Here is a 19,337-nt window from a genome sequence, read left to right as displayed (position 1 = left end):
TTGTGTGGTTACTTCTCCAGCAGATGGTGTTAGACAACCATCTCTACTCAGTTACACAGGTGATATTTTTTCAAACTTATGTTCAAGTATTTATTACGTTGTCACAGGGAACGTTTATATTGTTAAGCATTTACTAAAAAGATCACATAAGAAACAACAAAGCAAAACAACAGAATATGTTAGTGTAATTCATTGTTTAAATGAGAGATTACACCTGCAACGTATAAAGCAGCATGATCATTTCCTGTGCAAAGTAGTTCCTGTGCTGTATTTGTGCATTTATGTGTCTCTGAGTGTGTGGTGTGATGTGATATAGGGTTATGTTCTACTCTGAGGTTATGGTTAGTTTGGAGCCAGCAGCATTATCTTTGCTTTCTGCAAAACGGAATTCTGCCACTATGTATTACTCAAACAAGGGCGGCGGGTTTAAGCATATTGACTCACTAGACAAACTTTAGATTGTCCTGTATGAACTCTGCAATTATATACCTTCTAGGTGAAATTGAACTGAAAACCTCAAGCCATTATTGTGTTTTCATAAGATAGTGGCAAATTCAAGTCTGTTATTGTAATACTTTGAACTGTATTTACTTTGCATCTAAATGAATTGCACATTTGGGTTATCATGTGCCATTTTCCTGTTTTATTACAATTTCAATAAAAGACAACATTTCAAGACATTAAGTTGACTGCAGGGCTTCACATTGTTCCATCACAACTTACATTACTCAACGTACAAGTCTCTCTTTTCAAAGACAACTGGATGTAAACATCCAAGTGCAAAATAATACATGTCATTGTGTTCTTAATTATACAAAGTCTGTCCTTCTCTCTAGAGTCTAGAGACTGTGACTGTAATAAGGATGCATACTATTAGGATGCATTTCTCAGCATCAACATTGCAAATAACTGATCTCTCAACACAGGGGTCATTATCAACACACTTGCAACACACTTTAATGAACACTCAGTCTATTATTAAGGGTCCTTGGTAAGGGGATACTCTTCTGGCGATAGCACAACCATAGCAACCTGAATAACATACAGGCAACTTTCTCTGGGTATTCTAAGTGGTATCAGTGTCCAAAGATGTCAAACAGCACAAAGTTAAACCACTCTATACAAACATATATACCTAAAAGTATAGCTGCAGTGTCTTTGTTTACTATGAGAGATACAAAATATGTCTTTGCATTCAAAGAACTAATGGTTTCTGTGATTCTGGCACTGAATAACCTCCAAATATACAGTACGCAGTGATTGATTGTTGCTTATCGGCATTGGCTACAACAATGATGGATGGGGGATATATTTTCTCTACTGACGGCACCATATCAGTTGAAGTAAACAACATTACAGCTTCATCGTCAGTCTGCACCCTAAGCCATAATGTGCTCTAAACCGAGAGGGATAGGATGAACTACAGCGTAACAAACAGACCCATAGAATGCTCACTGCACTCAATTCCCTCTAAGGCATGATGCATAGATGCAGTAATGAGTAATGTGATACGGTGACCCAGTCCTTGCAGCAGCGTGTGTCACACATGAGATCCTCAGATCATCACTTTCAAAACCTGTTTTCAATGCCCTCCTGCTCTCACTCTGGGTTGCAGAAGCAATGCCCTTCCTGCATGTACTGCATCTCAGGACTGAATGCAATTCTTCTTTGAATGCCGCTTACGTCCTTTTGGTCCTGTTGGCATAAAAAAAAAGTGAGAGAGATTGATTATCAAAAACATCAGTAGTGTGGAGCAATTAATAGCACAAAGGTACAGTTTGCAATATTTGAACACATACCGTCCTCGTCCCCTGTGTTAAGTGTCATAAGAGACATGCTTCTTTGAGTGAGCTTTGAGGGTTTCTTGTTCATGAATTTCATTATGGCGGGTTTCTCTATTATCTCAAATGAGTCCTCCTTCTCACTAGTTTCAACACCATTGGTGTTTGGGACTTTGCAGGTAGGGGGGTTTTGTGGTGTAGCCGTGTCTTCCTCTATTGTCTCTGTGCCTGATCTGCCTTTCAGGAAGAGTCTGAACGAACTGCGTTGCTTTCTTGCACCGAAAGCTTGGAGCTTCTTTGAGCCTCCCTTTCCCTCATCATCTTCCTCCGTAGCTGAACAGGGCGACTTTGGGCAGACCCGGTCCAGTTTCTCACTACTGCCTACATTGGCAGGGAGTATCTTTTTCTGCAAACCATTACTCGGGCTCAGTCCACCAATCAATGAGTCTCTTCCAGTGGAGAGGTCCTGTAATGAACCTGCACGAGCCAGCATGTTCCCCACTACCAAAGAGTACTTGGGGTTGTGGTACTTATGTGCAGGCACCTTCATGTCAACTTGTCTGGATTCTCTAAGAGATACTTGAAATCGTGAAGTGGAGACTGGTAGTGGCTGTGGTAGTGGCTGGGCTTGCACTACAGGCTTTTTGCCCAGTGTGGGAATCGGTGGCTTTGTGATGTTGAACTCTTTGTAGAGGTCCACTTCCTCCGACACGGCATACATCTCCCTAAAGTCATTGTCAAAGAAATCCACCACTTGTCCTGACATCACAGTGATCGTGTTCCTGTCCATTCGAGACGAACTCCACGTAAAGCTAGAGAGGGAGAACACAGGTACTCAGCTCACACAAGATAATAAATAACTGTCTCAAGCCTATTTATGTTTTGTCACATGACGGCGTTGCTCACCTGTAGGACCCAAACATGACCTTCTCTCCATCTACAAGCATGTATTTGGAACACAGGGAGCCTGGTAGCTTGCCGAAGGACAGGGCCAGCCCTGACCCTTTCACCGTCCGCACACGGAGGTTCTGTAATGACACACCCACTTAGTTACACAACTGGTCTGGCTTAACATGACACACATGAGCTTGAGGCAACGTCATATATCAACACACTATGCACCATCATGAAAGCCTGCTGCTGATCTTGTGAAATGCCAAGTCAAACTGTGGCGTTCCTGCTTACAACAAAGTAAACTTTAAGGATAAGCAAAGCTTGAACGCAAATCCTGTTCAGCATACTGTACAAGCCGGCCATATCTATGTCAGTGATGCTATCCCGGGTGGTTAACCCTTTGTGAGGTGGAGCATTGAGTTACAGTCTTTGGAATTGTTCTCAGAATCTACAAATGTTCATTTGTTAGGTATAAGAGTTGCAAAGCCAAGAACTGTGAAAAGGCCATTCACAGCCTTATCAACTGACACCACAATGGCTTGCTAATCCAGTGTTCCACTTAAAATGGGCTCGAGCTACAAACTTTGCATGCCACAGATTAGGTAGAGTGTCTCTGCGGCGCTAGAATAATAGGTCACTGGAATGTTTCACACATGGTGCAAACATGGATAGGTACTTTACTTCTCAGGTATAACTCAGGTGGCAAGTTAGTATATCTTTGTTGACAAGGTGTTTGTTTATACAATGAAAAAGGAGACTGTCAAAAAAGTTGCTTAACACCTGAGAAATAAACTGTTAAGCGTAAACTAGATATATCTTAAATTACTACATGATAAAGACACACATGCTAAAATATTATTGGTATGTCTCTCAGTCTCTCTTTATTTATTTGTTAGTTAATTTTTTACCAAGCATTGCCATAACATCATGTTAATGTTGTACTACTGACCATGACATATGATACCGAAGAGATCTTTAATCAAAGATGATCATCAGAGGTACCAGACAGATCTGGTACGCTCCACTGAAAGAGTCCTAGCCCCCCTCCCACGACATCTTGGGTAAAAGACCATTCGTCATTTCTTCACTTAGAGAACATTTAATTTGCAGTTAGAGGTTTCTTGAATGGTTTTCACAGAACCTGGGACCCATTCCTTCCTTTCATATATCAACTCTTTGGCTGCGATTGATTGATTAATACCTCCTTTCCCTTTTTTCTACATACATACAGACATACAGACCTAGACATACACATACACATACATGTATCTTTTATCCTCACCAACTCACGCCCAATTTATACTTGTGTGCCGTGTCACACACCAAGAAATAGCCGATCGACAAGCCCAAAATGCTCAACTTGTGATGCGTTGTGAGCTCGTAGATCGGCTTCACTATAAATCAAGTATAAATCAGGCTTCACTCTAATTCCATGGCCTAAAATCAGCTCTGCTGTGTGTGTGTGTGTGTGTGTGTGTGTGTGTGTGTGTGTGTGTGTGTGTGTGTGTGTGTGTGTGTGTGTGTGTGTGTGTGTGTGTGTGTGTGTGTGTGTGTGTGTGTGTGTGTGTGTGTGTGTGTGTGTGTTTGTGTGTGTGTGTGTGTGTGTGTTTGTGTGTGTGTGTGTGTTCACAAGCCCTGCACATTCTCACCCGTAGATGCATTGCGTTGATCTGTAGTCGACTGCACATATCCAGGAAGTGGGGCACTCCCATTGCCTCTAACACAGCATAGACAGCCACCCCTCGCCTGGACGACACATCCAGCAGGTCCTGGAGGATGTGCATGTCAGTCAGGAGGTCCATGACAATGGCCACTATCTGGAAAACCACATAGGGCAAGTTAAATATAAAATTGCTAAATTGCATGAGTGAAGCAGAATTGATATACTTGATGTACAGTACATTTTCACATACAGCATTTTGGATTTGTAGTTGTCACATGTATACTACGTGTTATGGAGTGCTATGGATGGATGGATTGGGTAACACTTACTATGCAATAACTATAATGCATGTTTGTAATCTGCTTAACACTGTATATATAGTTATAAGCATTAATAACTACTCATAATGCAATCATAAGACATGATAAAGCCTTGTATAACTTATAAGGTCAAGTATCATAATGCTAATACAGTCTTTTTCTTTGGGCCTGGATCATAGTGTATTATAATTCTCATAGTTGTGTTACATTATAATAATTCTATAATTCCTTATAGTCTCTGCTATAATGCATTAAGTGTAAGTCACTATAAGTGGTCATTGGGTGCTTTAAGTCAAGTGAAAAAATAGCATTAAATCTACGCAAGAACAACAAAGAAAATGTTTCTGCCTATACGTACAGGAATGGCATTACTCAATGACCAAAAGTGACTAATAATCACACTACAATGCATTATAACAATACTTATTATAATATACATACTTATGATCATGGCCAAAAAAACATTCTGCTATTGTCCAGCAGTTATGAAGTATTATAATACTTGACCTAAGTCATTAGAACATTTGTTATAATAGGTCAGTTTTTATGACGCATTATGAGTATTTATGACTTCTGATAACTATAATTCTACAGTGTTATAAGCAGACTATAATGGCTTACAATGCAATAGACCAGTCGGAGAGCCTAGTCGGGGACCATGCAAGTCGGGAATGATGTATGTTGGGAATGCATACCCCACCCGGTGCAATGCAATACCCATTGTATTTGTTGAGTTCTCGCTGTACCCCTCTCCAAATTATGGAGATACGGGATCTCCTCTTATAACGTCAAAAACTGCTTATGTTGTGTTGACATACGTGTCAAACTAAAGGGAGGAGGGCACACACCAGTATTGGTGAGGTGCTGCTGACCTTGGTAAATAAGTATAAAAGTCAAGAAAAGGCTGCACACTCGTAGCCGCAGGATTTATTCGAATGAAAAAACAACTTTTCGACCTGGCATGGTCTTCTTCAGGGAATAACACAAAGGACGCAAAGAAAAAACAAAGGAAGGGAAAATCTGAAAGTTCAACCAAGATAAAAAAAAAGACAAAGAAGAGGCCAAAATCTACTTCTGGAGCCCCCCCCTCAACAACACAAAGGCACGCCCAGACACCCCCCCCGCAATGGACCACCTCTCCACCAGAGCATCCTCCCAATCCAGTGCTGATTTTTTTCGAAAATTTCAAAATGTCTGAAACTCTATCCAGACGTAAATGGGCGTGGCCTATATGAGGAGTTGCGTCATGACCCAAGGAATCCAGGGAAAAATACTACTCATTTTTTATTCTACGACCCACGGTTCAAGAGCTATAGGCCGAAACGTAAAGGGGGCTGTTATAGCGCCACCATGAGGGCGACTGGTGTAATTAGATTCCCGATTCACGATGAAGCCGGTCATTTTGACATATGGCAAGAGTGTGCGAAAAAAAAACTGTTTGAGGAGTAGCGCGGCAAAATAAAGTTTATCTAGAAATAAAGATCATCTTTTACTATAGTCTGGTTGCCCTTCAGACAACCACACTAATTATAATCCTAAATCTTTCAACAACCTTAGTAGTGATGAAATGAAAGCCTTCTCTGATCTTCAATCTGATCCTTTGATTATTATTATATTATGATTACTCTGCTGACAAGGTTATAGTTGCTATAGGTGCTATATTTATCCTTAACAAAACTGACTATGTAACGGAGTGTCTCAGACAATTACAGGACACAAACTTTTATATTCCACTACCGTCTGACCCCACACCCCAGTATAAAGCTAATATTTCTGGAGTTGTAGAAGGATTTCTTAATTCAGGGGAGATTACAAAAAAGGAATTTGACTTTCTAGCGGTTCAACACCACCATTCCAAAGGTCCATAAGAACCCTTCTCATCCACCTGGTCGCCCCATTGTGTCAGGCATTGTCTCTTTAACTTCCAATATCTCCACCTTTGTTGATTTTTTCATTAGACCTATAGCTGAAAAAATGACCTTCTTTTGTAAAAGATACAGGTCATATGATCACCATATTGGAGTCCCGGCATGGATCCACTCCCACCGGATTGCATTTTAGTTACCTTTGATGTTGAATCTCTATACACTAATGTTCCTCATGAAAACATGTTTTACAGTTGTGCAATACAAACTCAAGTCTGTCTAACCATTGTATCACAACACTGGCAGAACTGGTACTCAGTCATAATTATTTTAGGTTCCAGGATGCTTTTTTGTGCAATGCAAGGGTGTGGCTATTGGCTCCAAAATGTTGTGTATCTTTGCAAGATTTTCAGTCGGTCCGAGTCCGACTGAATTCCCACACACACACCAAGTTTGAAATCACACACACACACACACACACACACACACACACACACACACACACACACACACACACACACACACACACACACACACACACACACACACACACACACACACACACACACACACACACACACACACACACACACACAGGTTTTGTGAATTTATAGATAGATTAACATGGGATGCATAGCAAGAGTTACCATGGAGGTTGTGTACATTATATTATATATTATTAACAACAAAAATAACAAGACATTGTTCACTAAATAGTGATGGCAGGGCAAAAAAAAAAATATATATATATGTTTTTATCCTACTATAATCCTACTATAATTCTAGTAATAATTCTAGTAACCTCTGTAGTGGTGAGTAGGTGCGTACTGTAGGTGAGTAGGTGAGTACGTGAGTACGTGAAGATACCCGGTTCTCCTCACTGGCTGGACCAATTGCTCTGATTTTGCACACAGCCATTGACCATTACCATCTCAACTTAACTGTGAAGCCCGTTTTTCAATTTCATAAAATCTCAGCTTCTTATTAGCGTTTATGTGTCAAACAAAGTCGCCATGGTTACGGGGCTGCCCAGCTATGGGACGAACTGCCTCCCGGGTTGCCAGATCATGTGCGCATATCCCCCCACGGATGCGCTGCGCCGACCGGGTATGGTCTAGTATACATGATATTTGTAAATACATTGGGAATGTGAATGTGAATACAGCGTCAGTGAATATGATCTATTGTCGGTGAATAGAAACACAATAAGACATTATTGTTTCTGTTAAACACTTGAATCAATATCAGAGTTGATGTTTCAGTTGAACTTGTTTTTCAAGTTTAATTAACACAGGATTTGTTCAAACAAACACTGGCAACAATCTCCTCATTATTTCATATTGACTCCACACTGACAGCTATAACACATAACTTGCACAAAGATTAAGTCCTAACCCAGTTTAAATCACAGTTTATCTGTTAATCATGTTGCACAACACTTAACCACAAAGAAAAAAATATATTATTAGCAGTCAACCTTCAAGCTCACACTGTGAATCATTGAGAGATCTGCTATTTAAAAGGAAATTGGAGAACATTTGTGGATTTCTATATTTTAATTTTTGCCTACAATGACATTCCCAAAATTGGGACGCCAGGGTTAGAGTGGGTAGACGGGGATGAACAATTCTAGGTGGCTTGGATAAGATACCTACGGTGGATAGAACACCAGAGGCAAATTCCTGGCATGAATAGAAGGGATAGGCTTAACCCATTTGAGTATGAAGTAGATTAATTTCTTCAAGTATGACTCCTTACCCTCCTTCAAAACCGCCATAAAAGAGCACCTGTCTGCAAATGGTAACTGGTCTGATTAACATCTAAACTTAACACAAGAAATGACCCCCCCCCCACTGTTTACTGTAAATATATGTTTTATTGCTATTAGTGTTGATGATGTCTAGGATATAGTATTGTATGTCTTTAAAAGTTTAAATGTCTCTATGAATTGAATACACAGGACCACAATGGAAATAAGCCCTCAGGGCTTTTGTGTTATCCTTTTAGCACCATTGTATAATCGTACCACTGTACATTTGCAAACTGTTAATAAAGTATTAAATCAATCAATCAAAAACTATATTGTTTTACCAAGAATTTGTGGCAATGATACAGCCACTAGTAGTGGTAGCCCTGGTTATCCTTGATTATCACTTTGTATTGGTCTACCAGCTCAAGCAATGTCAGCTACAGTAGTAATCAGCTGAGCTTGCAAGCAAATGGATAAATCCAACAAACCTTTTCACAACTTTATGTCCGAGTGTCACTGTCTGGTTTTGGTCATGCATTTGGTTAGTGGTTGGTAATCTAAACTAAAATAAAAACTGATACATAACTATAAAAAGTGCTGAAAAGTGCTGAAAACGGCCTCCTGGTGGCGCTACAATAGGCCAATGTGAAAAGGGTGCCATTTCCTCTTAGACCTTTCACGGCAATCGGACACTGCATTCCTGATTTGAGGCATTTTGTTCCAAAAATGTGGTTTGCTAAATTAGAACTGCTGGTGGCGCTATAACAGGCCAATGTGAAAAGGGTGGCATTTCTTCCTCGGCCTAGTGGGAATATGCGTGCAAAATTTCACGGAAATCGCACAATGCGTTCATGATTTGAGGTATTTTGTTCAAAATGGACCTATCCTGCAAACTTTGGAAGCCATTGTTAGCCAAGTAGGATGGAATATGAAATATCGGACGCATCCATCTTGATCACATGACTATAGAGATACTGTGTACCATTTGTGTGATTTTTGGACAGAATCTGAAGGAGCAAGAGCAAAACATTTGTTTTACAAAAGGCACCCTCCTGGTGGCGCTTTAACAGGCATATATGAAAAATGCAGGGCAAAGGTTTTTCCTTGGCCTCTAGGGAGTGTGCGTGAAAAGTTTCACGCAGATTGGTGCAGTTATAGGTAAAAACCTGAATCGGCCTGTTATAGCGCCACCATGAGGCTGATTTGAAAGTTCAAGTGGCATTTCTTCCTGGGCCAAGTGGGAATCTACGTAGGATATTTCACTGAAATCGCATGCTGCGTTCATGATTTGAGGCATTTTGTTCAAAACAAACCAATCCTGCAAACTTTGGAAGCCAATCTTAGCCAATCAGGATGGAATATGGAAAATCGCAGAGATCTGTGTTGATCACATGACTATAGAGATACTGTGTACCGATGTGCGTGTTTTTCGGACAAAATCTGTAGGAGAAATGTCAACAAATGTGATTTGCAAAAGTCGGCCCCATGGTGGCGCTAAGCCAGGCTGATCTGACAAATGTGGGGCAGAGGTTCTGCTGTGGCATCCAGGGAGTGTGTGTGCGCAGTTTCACAGCGACTGGGCCAACGGTGGCGGAGATTAGCTGCTCGCAGACAGAAGGACGGACGGACGGACGGACGGACAGGGGGCAAAACATACTCTCTCGCCATGCCTTTCGGCCTGGCGGAGACAATAAACAAACCGTTTTCAATTATCCTCAATCAAGTGTCCTCATATTGTAACTTACAGTCTATATAATTCAATATGGCAGCCAAAAATAACAATAATCCATGAATTACCTTTGCCCTGCCTTTTTCACATCTGCCTTTTATAGCGCCACCAGGAGGCCAGCTTATGTCATTTTATTTTATATTACTTCAGATTTTATTGAAATTTCACGCATATCAATACACATGATCTCTATAATCATGTGATCAAGACGGATCCGTCAGATTTTTCATATTCCATCCTGATTGGCGAATTCCAAACATTGCTGGCCCACAATAACCTACCTGGCTAGCAGAGACCTGTGCTCCGAGGAGCACTTTTTCTCGTTTACACTGTGTTGATGCCCCTCCATAGGGATGTGTTGACTGTAGCATTGCAATGATTCGTTTTCATCTGAGGAAACCTCTACTTGCAAAGTAGGGCAATATCTTGAACAGGTTTTATGATTTAAGTGTGATGACTGTTTTGCAAAGCAGCCCTTTATCACCACAAGACACTGTGCCTTTTTTGTTCTTGGGTGTATTTTATTACATCATGCAACACCTTATTTGCCTATTGTCACTATTACTGTAGGTGCATTCTTGGACCTGACTCAACACTAACACCAAGTGTACAATTTCATGTGTTATAGTAAGTTTGCTAATGTAGTAATAATCATACATCTTAAAATAATATGAATTAAACCATGGGTTCTGAAACTTTGTCAGTCCATGGCTGAAATTAAGTGCTGATCCTTCCATCAGAACCAGTATAATTAAAGGGACTACACCATGAATTTTAACTTTTCCTTCTTTTTTGTGTGTTTTTGGTCTCCCCTACCTCTCTTCTATCCCAAAAAATACCCCAGTTTGAGCACTCAGGCTTTCACAGCATATCTGGGGTTTTATGTAAATTGGTCTCAAAACAGACCAAACTGATTCGGTCCCGAAAGCGAAGTCACTTTCGGGGCAATCCCTCCCGTTTTTCAGTTCCAACATATAAAAAAATAAAACTTTTTTTTTTTGTATATCTGAGGCTTGATTTAGGCTCAAACCTTTTGAAAAACGTTTGAGGGACAAACAATATGATATTAAATATTAAACTTTTTTTTTAAATTCATGGTGTAAATCCTTTAAAATATAATAGTTCATATTTAAACCTACCTACTGTACCACAGGCTTGAAAACAATCCAAGTCAATCCAAATAAAATATGTAGTATACAATTTGGTGCCTTCTCTCTGGGTAAAAGAATGTTTACTGTATTACGCGGCCTATTATGGTGTAGTTCTATTTGCCTATGTATGTGTGTGTGCGTGCGTGCGCCGTGCACGCCCACCTGTCATGCATGCTGTGAATTAAATTTCATTCAAGGTGTTGAACTATGCAGCGCGCCACGTACGCAGCACTCTCACACAAAATACATAGCCTAACAGGTTTTCTGTAGCAGACGATTTACTTCACCTTGAGGGAAACAATCTCACAATGAGAGGAATTAAATTGACATGACATTACCCGGTGAGGCTACTGTAAGCACGTCAAAAGATAAACAGAATTATGTGCAGTTCATATAAACACAAGCCTGGCAGCAATAGCCTTGCTGCTTTCAAAATACCAATTTTTCAGACCTATAGCCAACCAGCAGAGTCAATGAATCTTCATCTGGACCGGTCTCATCTAGATATAGGGTTACCATCTTCCACACCGCCAGAAAAAAGAAACCGTGTTCCAGTTGCACCAGTTAAGACAAACAAACTATCTATTTAACCTGTAGCTATGTTCGGTATTCCTGCCAAACCCATCAAACTGATACTTTTGGGCTCAAGGTTGTACACATGGCAAATCAGCCAATCAGGTGACAGATGAATCGGAAGACACTATTGTGGTTAGACCAGTCCTCATCTGGTCTCCAGCAACAGTGGGGGGAGGTATTTCAATAATAGGGCTAAACGTGGACTTCATCTGTCTTTACAAGTCCTGATTTGAAACTAATATTCATACTTTCCACAACTACACCTTCATCACATGTGGCCTACAGTAACTTGTTAAAACACGCCTATGAGTCACTGCATCATTGACGCACATTTCATTACATGATCATTCATGTCAAGATTCAAGATTCTAGAGGATTTACTTGTCACATGCTCATACAAGTATTGCAGTGAAATGCTGATGTGGCCGATCAGACTGTGCTAACATATAGAAACTATAATACAAATACTGTAGTAGGTACTACATTTTATAATACAAGGGTACTAAAATAATAATAAAGTGTAGAAAATTAAACAACCTAATAGGTGTGCAAAAAAACTAAACATTGATATACATCAATATGCTGTACTGTATATGTCATGTATTGCCAGATGAGAACAGAGCTGCTGTGCTAACAAACCTGTGGCAATTGCTTTGGAAACCAATCATATCACTGGCCCAAAATGTGAAAAGTGTGTAAAGACTTTTGATTGGTTCAGCAATGCACTCTTTGAGCATAGAATTCACACACACACACACACACACACACACACACACACACACACACACACACACACACACACACACACACACACACACACACACACACACACACACACACACACACACACACACACACACACACACACACACACACACACACACACACACACACACACACACACACACACACACACACACAAACAGTCACCATTGTTGACGATTGCAAGAATTGAGCAAGTAAAGAGATCAAAGACAAGTGCAGATGAGAGGAAGAGGGGCCCATAGAGGAAGAGGGGCCCGGATGTGCAGTGGTATAGTAGCTCAAAGGGGAAGACAAAGACTTAATGTTTCAGATGAAATCTGTGTCACCGTTATTAATCATGTCATTAATCAATTACAGCCTTTCAATGGGAGAGGCAGGGTAGTGGGTCAGCCCAATATCAGGAGACCAACTGTGGCATCAATATTGAAAATGTTCAGGAATGAGAATCAGTAAGTGACTGTGCTATACCTAGATATCCGGTACCATGTGTAAATATGTAGATCATTTGTTTGTTTTTTACTGATCTCTCTTTCCCCTTGCTCCCCCCCCCCCCTTCTTCTTCTTCTCTCATGGAAATAACAAAAACGATGGAGCTTGCACAAATTTCACCCACTGTTTTACACCTGTAAACCTGTGATGTGACAATACAGTTTTCTGATTCTACCGTATTATATTTCAGAACTACTATAAGCAAACAGTTTTCCATGTCCTTTGTGTAATCATCAAAACACCCTTTTTCACACACATTTCACATAATTCAAAGACCATTTCCGTGGCGGTGGCAGGGGAAAAGTCTTCACTGCAGAACAGGAGGCTGCCATAGTGGATATGGTTGTTGCCAACAATGCCATTTGATTTTACGAGAAACCCAGACAAGACCACAATATGTTTGCCAATGTCAACAGTGTAAATGTAGTCACCATTTAACCCACGGGTCCTTAAAGGGATAGTCCACCCCCATAATGACTTTTTTTCTATGGATTAGTCACCCCATGGAGACTTGAATTCATGGATATTCTTTAGTTTTTGTCACATTCCTAAGCCAATAATTTTGATGACCAGCAGCGGTTCCGGTAGGAGACACAAATAGTCTCCTTTGTGTCTCCAACTGGAACCCCTGCCTACCGGTCCGCTGGTCATCAAATTATTGGCTTAGGAATGCGACAAAAACAAAATAAATATCCATGAATTCAAGTCTCCATGGGGTGACTAATCGATATTTAAAAAAAAATGTTTTTGGTTAACTATCCCTTTAAAAAACATCAAATGGTAATGAAACAGCTATACATAGGAATAGTGACAGAGTGAAGGACATAAGATACCAGTATGTACAGGTACAGTAAAATATTACATTGCATGCAGCTAGAAATTTTACAATGTATTTACTGCATTTTAAATTATCTGTATAATACTGTGTTTTTCTATCTGTATAATACTGTGTTTTTCTATCTGTATAATACTGTGTTTTTCTAGAGAATAATGGAGCTTGAAGCCAACTCCACATATTTTCATCTATGTGGAGGATGAACAGGCTTCAACCTCTCAAAAAAAAGGAGACGTGGAAGGAACATCATTGGTCAATGAGCCGCCTTAAATGTGCCAAGTCAAAAGAGAGCCTATAACCATGTGTGCCAGTTTCCAGTGATGGTGTCCTTACCCACATCCCCATGATTAAAGAACAGATTACAATAAAGTAAATACTTATGTTGCAGTTCTTGCTCATCAGTGATTTTTTCATCTTTGGTATCCTTTTAGGAAACAAGAATACATGCCATGCTGTGGTAGAATGTTTACTTGCTTTTGTTTTTACACACTAGACCTATATGTATTAAATGATCATATACATACAGTATGATATGAGTCACACCTGTAGGCTAATATTGTGACACAGTGGTTAAATAGCCTCAGGTTGTAGTCTCTTTCCCACAGTAGGCATCACATGATAAATGGTGAACCAATAAAGTAGAATATAATGCCTGGCCAAGTAGGTCACACAGACAACTCTAAATTTCCTGAAGAGAAGCTGTTATTATAATTATATCAATTATATCAATCTGGGAACCCATTCCGCAAAAGAAAAGGTTTATTTAGCCTAAAGTGCCATTGGCAATTTGGCACTATAACCATTGTATTTCTTTTTATAGTCGGTGTGAACTCTGCCATGCACTTGACTTTTAAAACTATATTTTTTACTAGCTCCAATCGGAACCTCACCCTCCGCTGTATAGCTCCGAGATGAGGTTCCATATCGTTCTCTGCCGTTCGGCTGAAAAATGTCCGCACATTTGCCACTTTACATGTTTCTTACCCCTTTCTGCACATCGTATCCAAAAAGTAAAGGTATTCTGAAATGATCACAGATGTTTGAAATTTTAACTCACCATAAAATCTAACAAACGAGTTGAAAAAAGCACTTTATTCGCCTCTCTCCTCCGCCGGTTACATGTTTTTAAGACATTGCGCAAGAGTTGCGCCCATAGAGATAACATTACTGATTCCCCTACTGGTCAAATGTTGAATTGCATCTTCTAATGCATAATATTATTGAACCGGCTGAGGAGAGAGGCGAATAAAGTGCTTTTTTCAACTCGTTTGTTAGATTTTATGGTGAGTTAAAATTTCAAACATCTGTGATCATTTCAGAATACTTTCACTTTTTGGATCGGATGTGCAGAAAGGGGTAAGAAACATGTAAAGTGGCAAATGTGCGGACATTTTTCAGCCGAACGGCAGAGAACGATATAGGACCTCATCTCGGAGCTAAATAGCGGAGGGAGAGGTACTATATGGGGCTAATTTTTTACATGTAGCCTAATAGTTATAGTGCTCAGTGTGAATGGCCTTTAAGAACCGTTTCTTTCTAAGAGAACCACACTTACAATTTATGTTAAAATGTGTGACTGTTGATTACAGAACAACATAGGATGCAACATGGGGAGCAACAGACAACTTGACCTAATGACCAAAATGATATGCATTTTTTTTAATATACCACAATTTAACCGTACCTTGTTTGATTCCTGTATGAGCTTTCTCACCACCTCTTTAATATGCGGGGCATTGGCTTTCGGCGGATGGGTGTAAGCGGACACCCGGGTCGCTCCTCTGTAGAAAGCACCGCTTGCCGACCAGCCGAGGTCCAGCGGGGGGACCTCGGTGTCAGACATCTGGGGCCAGTAGGTCGAGTGAACCCCAGAGTCCGCACTGGACTCCTCCTTGGCCTTTTCATTCCCCCCGGGTTCAGAGTCACTAACATCCGAGGAGTCATATTCGTGGAACGTTTTTCGAATCGATTTGACTTCTCTCGCGGACAGAAAGTCTTTGACATTGTCCTCTTTGAGGCGCGTCTTGAACGCGCCATCGCCGTGTCTCAGCAGCTGCTCCAACGCGGCTCGCTGTTCTTCACTGTAGTAGAACTCTGGCCTGGACTCCGGTATCTTCTCGTTAACGTGCTCGTCGTCCATACACAGCAGTTGAGACTCGGCCATAGTGGCGAGTTTCTTTCCACCGGGGTTTCCAACTAGTCACAGTCCTGTTATTCCCACCAGCTGCTTTCGAGAGTTACCTTTTTACCTGCGTACAGGTAACCCTACAGGTAGCAGTGTTGCCAGGTTTTGCGAGAGAAACAAGCAACCAGGTCTGTGAAAACAAGCCCAAAAGAAGCAACTAGTATGAGCCCTTAATTGAAAATAGGTTAGCCGACCAAATGCTCACAGGACGCGTTGTGAACTTGTAGATCTGCAATTTTAAAAAAAATCTTGAAGAAAATGTGAAAGAAATTGGAATATTTCTTAAACGTTTTAACGACACAAATATACATATTATTTGGGGGTCCTAGACATGAACATGTTTGAGAACCACGACTTTAAACAACATTAAGAACAAGCCCAAATAAGCAACTACATTTAAGAAACAAGCCCCATAAAAAACGCAACCACCAATATTTACAAGCAACCTTACAGAAAAAGAAGCCCAAGGTCACTTATAATAAGCCGACATGGCAACGCTGACAGTACCGCACAGCAGCAGGTGACGTTCAACCTGTTCAAAGTCCGTTTGGGGGAGGAGCTAAACACTGAGTTTAAAATAAATGGCAAAAAGATATTAATTGTTTCAAAGAAACAACCAATGTTATTGCCACATAATAATTCAAATCATTGATGAAACATATTTTATTTCCATTAATGTGATAAAATGTGACAAATTACATAGGCCTGCTGTGTGAATCATGCAGATGATGATATATATATATATATATATATATATATATATATATATATATATATATATATATATATATATATATATATATATATATATATATATATATATATACATATATATCAAAAAGTTATATATATATATATATATATATATATATATATATATATATATATATACCCGATAGTAAAAAAGTTATTAAATGGACCATTGTACGTGGTACATAGAAAATCCTGGAGACAAGAAGGAGCTTATTGACATCATTACTAAGTGTTGTTACTGTAGCTCTATATTCTGATAGCAATCATTGCTCTAGAGTGTTTGTTTTTAACAAGTGAAATTAGAAGTGATGACCCAAAGAAGTGAGCAGACAAAATTGGAACCGGAAACATTTAAGATAACAAATGGCAACCCACCTGAAAATGTATTTTCTGACTATTAAAGAGCTGGAGAGATGAGAAGAGCCCTGACTCCATACAATCTATAGATTAGGCTACATCAGAACATAGAGCTTTAACTTTTTGACAAAAAAAAAGTTTTATTTTAACTAAAGAATATCACTTACACTACCTTTAAGATGTGAGAGAACCTGAACCACTGTGAATTGTAACATCAATCTGAACTTGATCTTATAGGCTATCACAGTCCTGGCACCTACAAGTATGAAGTTGTTGACAAGATGTAGCCAAACATTGGATGACTCACTGATGGTTTTATCTTTGTGTTCATGTCACATGTGCTGTTCAAGGCATATATCCATGGACCCCATAGCTGATGAGTAAGTCAAAGATACACAACCGACTCATCTCATGTGCATTGCCCCTGGGGTGATTCTCACAGTTGCGCCGCATAATTAGCAGGAAACAGCCCACTTCTCCCGCGCAGTCTCCCTTTCCACCATGTTGCATCTGAACGATCCAACACTTCAATGACATCACCAGAACTGAAGCCAAGTTCATCATCTTCTTCTGCTGCGAAATCGTACAGTGCCCTCACCTTTACAGTGGCTGCCCTCTGTGGACACATAATGCATGCACACACATGACACAAACACATGCAGTACAGACACAAGCATTCAGTAGCTACTACAGTACAAGATGATATTCATTTCCCAAATCCATTTAATACAAGATATGAAGAGACATCAGGCCTACCTGAGGATTAGGCATGGTCTCTGCTGTTCGACGGGATACAGAGGCTGTGCTAACAGGACTGCTTCTTCCTGTATGGCCAATCGTGTGGGCCCTCTCTTCTAGACCAGCTCTCTTACTCTATAGGGAGGAAGGATTAGGAATAGTCTAGTTCAGTGGTTCCCAATCTTCAGGGCCCAGTTGAACATCTCGAAAGCATTCCCAGCCATGTCACGTCATGTTCCAGCTTGGATCATGGAACTAACGTAGTCATAGGTTTAAATGAAACAAATACCATGACATATTTTTTTACATCGTTTTCTTTACTATATATAAATTGTTATATTATCATCAAAATGTTTAGGTTGTGAATCACTGGTCTAGTTTTCGCTGCAAGCACCTAAACCAGAGCAACTCAACAGGTATACTGATTATTAGATTAGATTAAAATAAACTAGAAAGCTGCAGTAAAAGGACCATGCTGCACCCAGATAGAAACAGATAGCTTGCTAGAATGAATCGTGATGAAATAATGGAGAGTATATATTATGTACTGTACCAGCTGGTTGTGAGGTTGGTCTGAGGCTCTGCGCTGTGTAGCTGTTGTGGCAGAAGGCGTGTTGACATAGTTTCGCTGCTCTGGCAGACTCCCTCTTTTCAACTGAGAAAGATACAATGTGGAAATTAATGTTTTAGTACGCTATGATGTAACAAGTCAAACAGCCTCTTGATGTCTGTAACCTTTATGAATTAATTCTCAAATTAACTTTATGAACATAAACTTTAGAATGTGAAACAATAAAGCAGCTATACTTCAACTTGCTCACTAAATGATAAACCATGCATTTACATCATCAAAAAGTGTGTATATAATAAGCCTATACAACATGCACCAATATGTATTAGGCTATTCCAACAATCTTGCATTACACACTTCTGCATTGCAAAATATTTAATTATCAGGTTTGATTTATGGGATTAAGCCTTGTAGAGGGCATTTCACATATCTATAGTTAACTGGACTAAAACATGATGTTAAAAAGTTTGACCAGTCAAGCTTGTTTCACAGAAAATCATCCAACAATCTCAGAATTAGAAAAATATTAAATCAAACCTTGTACCCATTTTAAAGCTTGGATATAGTGACCTTCTTAAATCGAATAATTATAAGTGTAATTATCCAGTCAATGTAACTGTTTTGAGGAAGATTCTCTCCACCACCTCCCAATTAGGCTTCTATTAAAATGTCTGTAGCTAATAAGCAATTAGGCCAGATTGCAGCCATGTTCATGAACATTTGACCTCCACCCATCTAGCTTAATCAAGGCACCCATACAAATGAAATACCGTTTGGACTGTTGAGGAACACTTGCTGTCTTGGGTTCCATCAATGAGGTAGATTTCCCTCAGTTTAGAGATGGAGGTGGACTTGTAGAATTCCACCAGTTTGTTTAGGGAGTTAAACTTCTCAGACCATAGGAAGTAGTGGCCT

At 39.9% G+C, this 19,337-nt stretch overlaps 2 protein-coding genes across 2 annotated transcripts in view; both read right to left on the bottom strand.

The window, feature by feature from the left end:
- Nucleotides 1-112: 112 nt before the first annotated feature.
- Nucleotides 113-16,077, bottom strand: LOC311056445 (protein FAM83F-like). The gene is made up of 5 exons (XM_084073054.1): nucleotides 15,503-16,077; nucleotides 4,325-4,492; nucleotides 2,688-2,809; nucleotides 1,800-2,593; nucleotides 113-1,695 (listed from the first exon to the last, which is right to left on the bottom strand). The coding sequence occupies exons 1-5, from the start codon at nucleotides 15,980-15,982 to the stop codon at nucleotides 1,646-1,648; spliced, it is 1,614 nt and encodes a 537-aa protein (XP_083929180.1). The 5' UTR covers nucleotides 15,983-16,077; the 3' UTR covers nucleotides 113-1,645.
- An 808-nt stretch (nucleotides 16,078-16,885) lies between these two features.
- The window catches only part of grap2a (GRB2 related adaptor protein 2a), an 8,450-nt gene continuing 5,998 nt past the window's right edge, over nucleotides 16,886-19,337 (bottom strand). The window contains exons 5-8 of the mRNA XM_084071354.1: nucleotides 19,193-19,337; nucleotides 18,405-18,506; nucleotides 17,870-17,986; nucleotides 16,886-17,729 (exon numbers count right to left, since the gene is read on the bottom strand). The exon at nucleotides 19,193-19,337 is cut by the window's right edge and continues 45 nt beyond it. Coding sequence (XP_083927480.1) covers nucleotides 17,550-17,729; nucleotides 17,870-17,986; nucleotides 18,405-18,506; nucleotides 19,193-19,337 — 544 coding nt within the window. The 3' untranslated portion in view covers nucleotides 16,886-17,549. The remainder of the gene's footprint in view (nucleotides 17,730-17,869; nucleotides 17,987-18,404; nucleotides 18,507-19,192) is intronic.

This window comes from Gymnoscopelus microlampas (assembly GCF_963454915.1).
Source record: "Gymnoscopelus microlampas genome assembly, chromosome: 11".
In the NCBI taxonomy this organism is placed as follows: domain Eukaryota; kingdom Metazoa; phylum Chordata; class Actinopteri; order Myctophiformes; family Myctophidae; genus Gymnoscopelus; species Gymnoscopelus microlampas.
The sequence above is the reverse complement of the archived record's forward strand: the minus strand, read 5'-3'. Positions and strand labels throughout refer to the sequence as shown.

What these genes read in the sequence shown, in the direction of transcription:
- LOC311056445 (XM_084073054.1), bottom strand. Translation starts at nt 15,982, where the DNA reads ATGGCCGAGTCTCAACTGCTGTGTATGGACGACGAGCACGTTAACGAG. An exon ending in TCAACGCAATGCATCTACGG is followed by an intron (nt 2,810 to 4,324) that starts GTGAGAATGTGC and finishes GTGTCATTACAG; the next exon opens with AACCTCCGTGTGCGGACGGT. An exon ending in GTCATGTTTGGGTCCTACAG is followed by an intron (nt 2,594 to 2,687) that starts GTGAGCAACGCC and finishes CTCCCTCTCTAG; the next exon opens with CTTTACGTGGAGTTCGTCTC.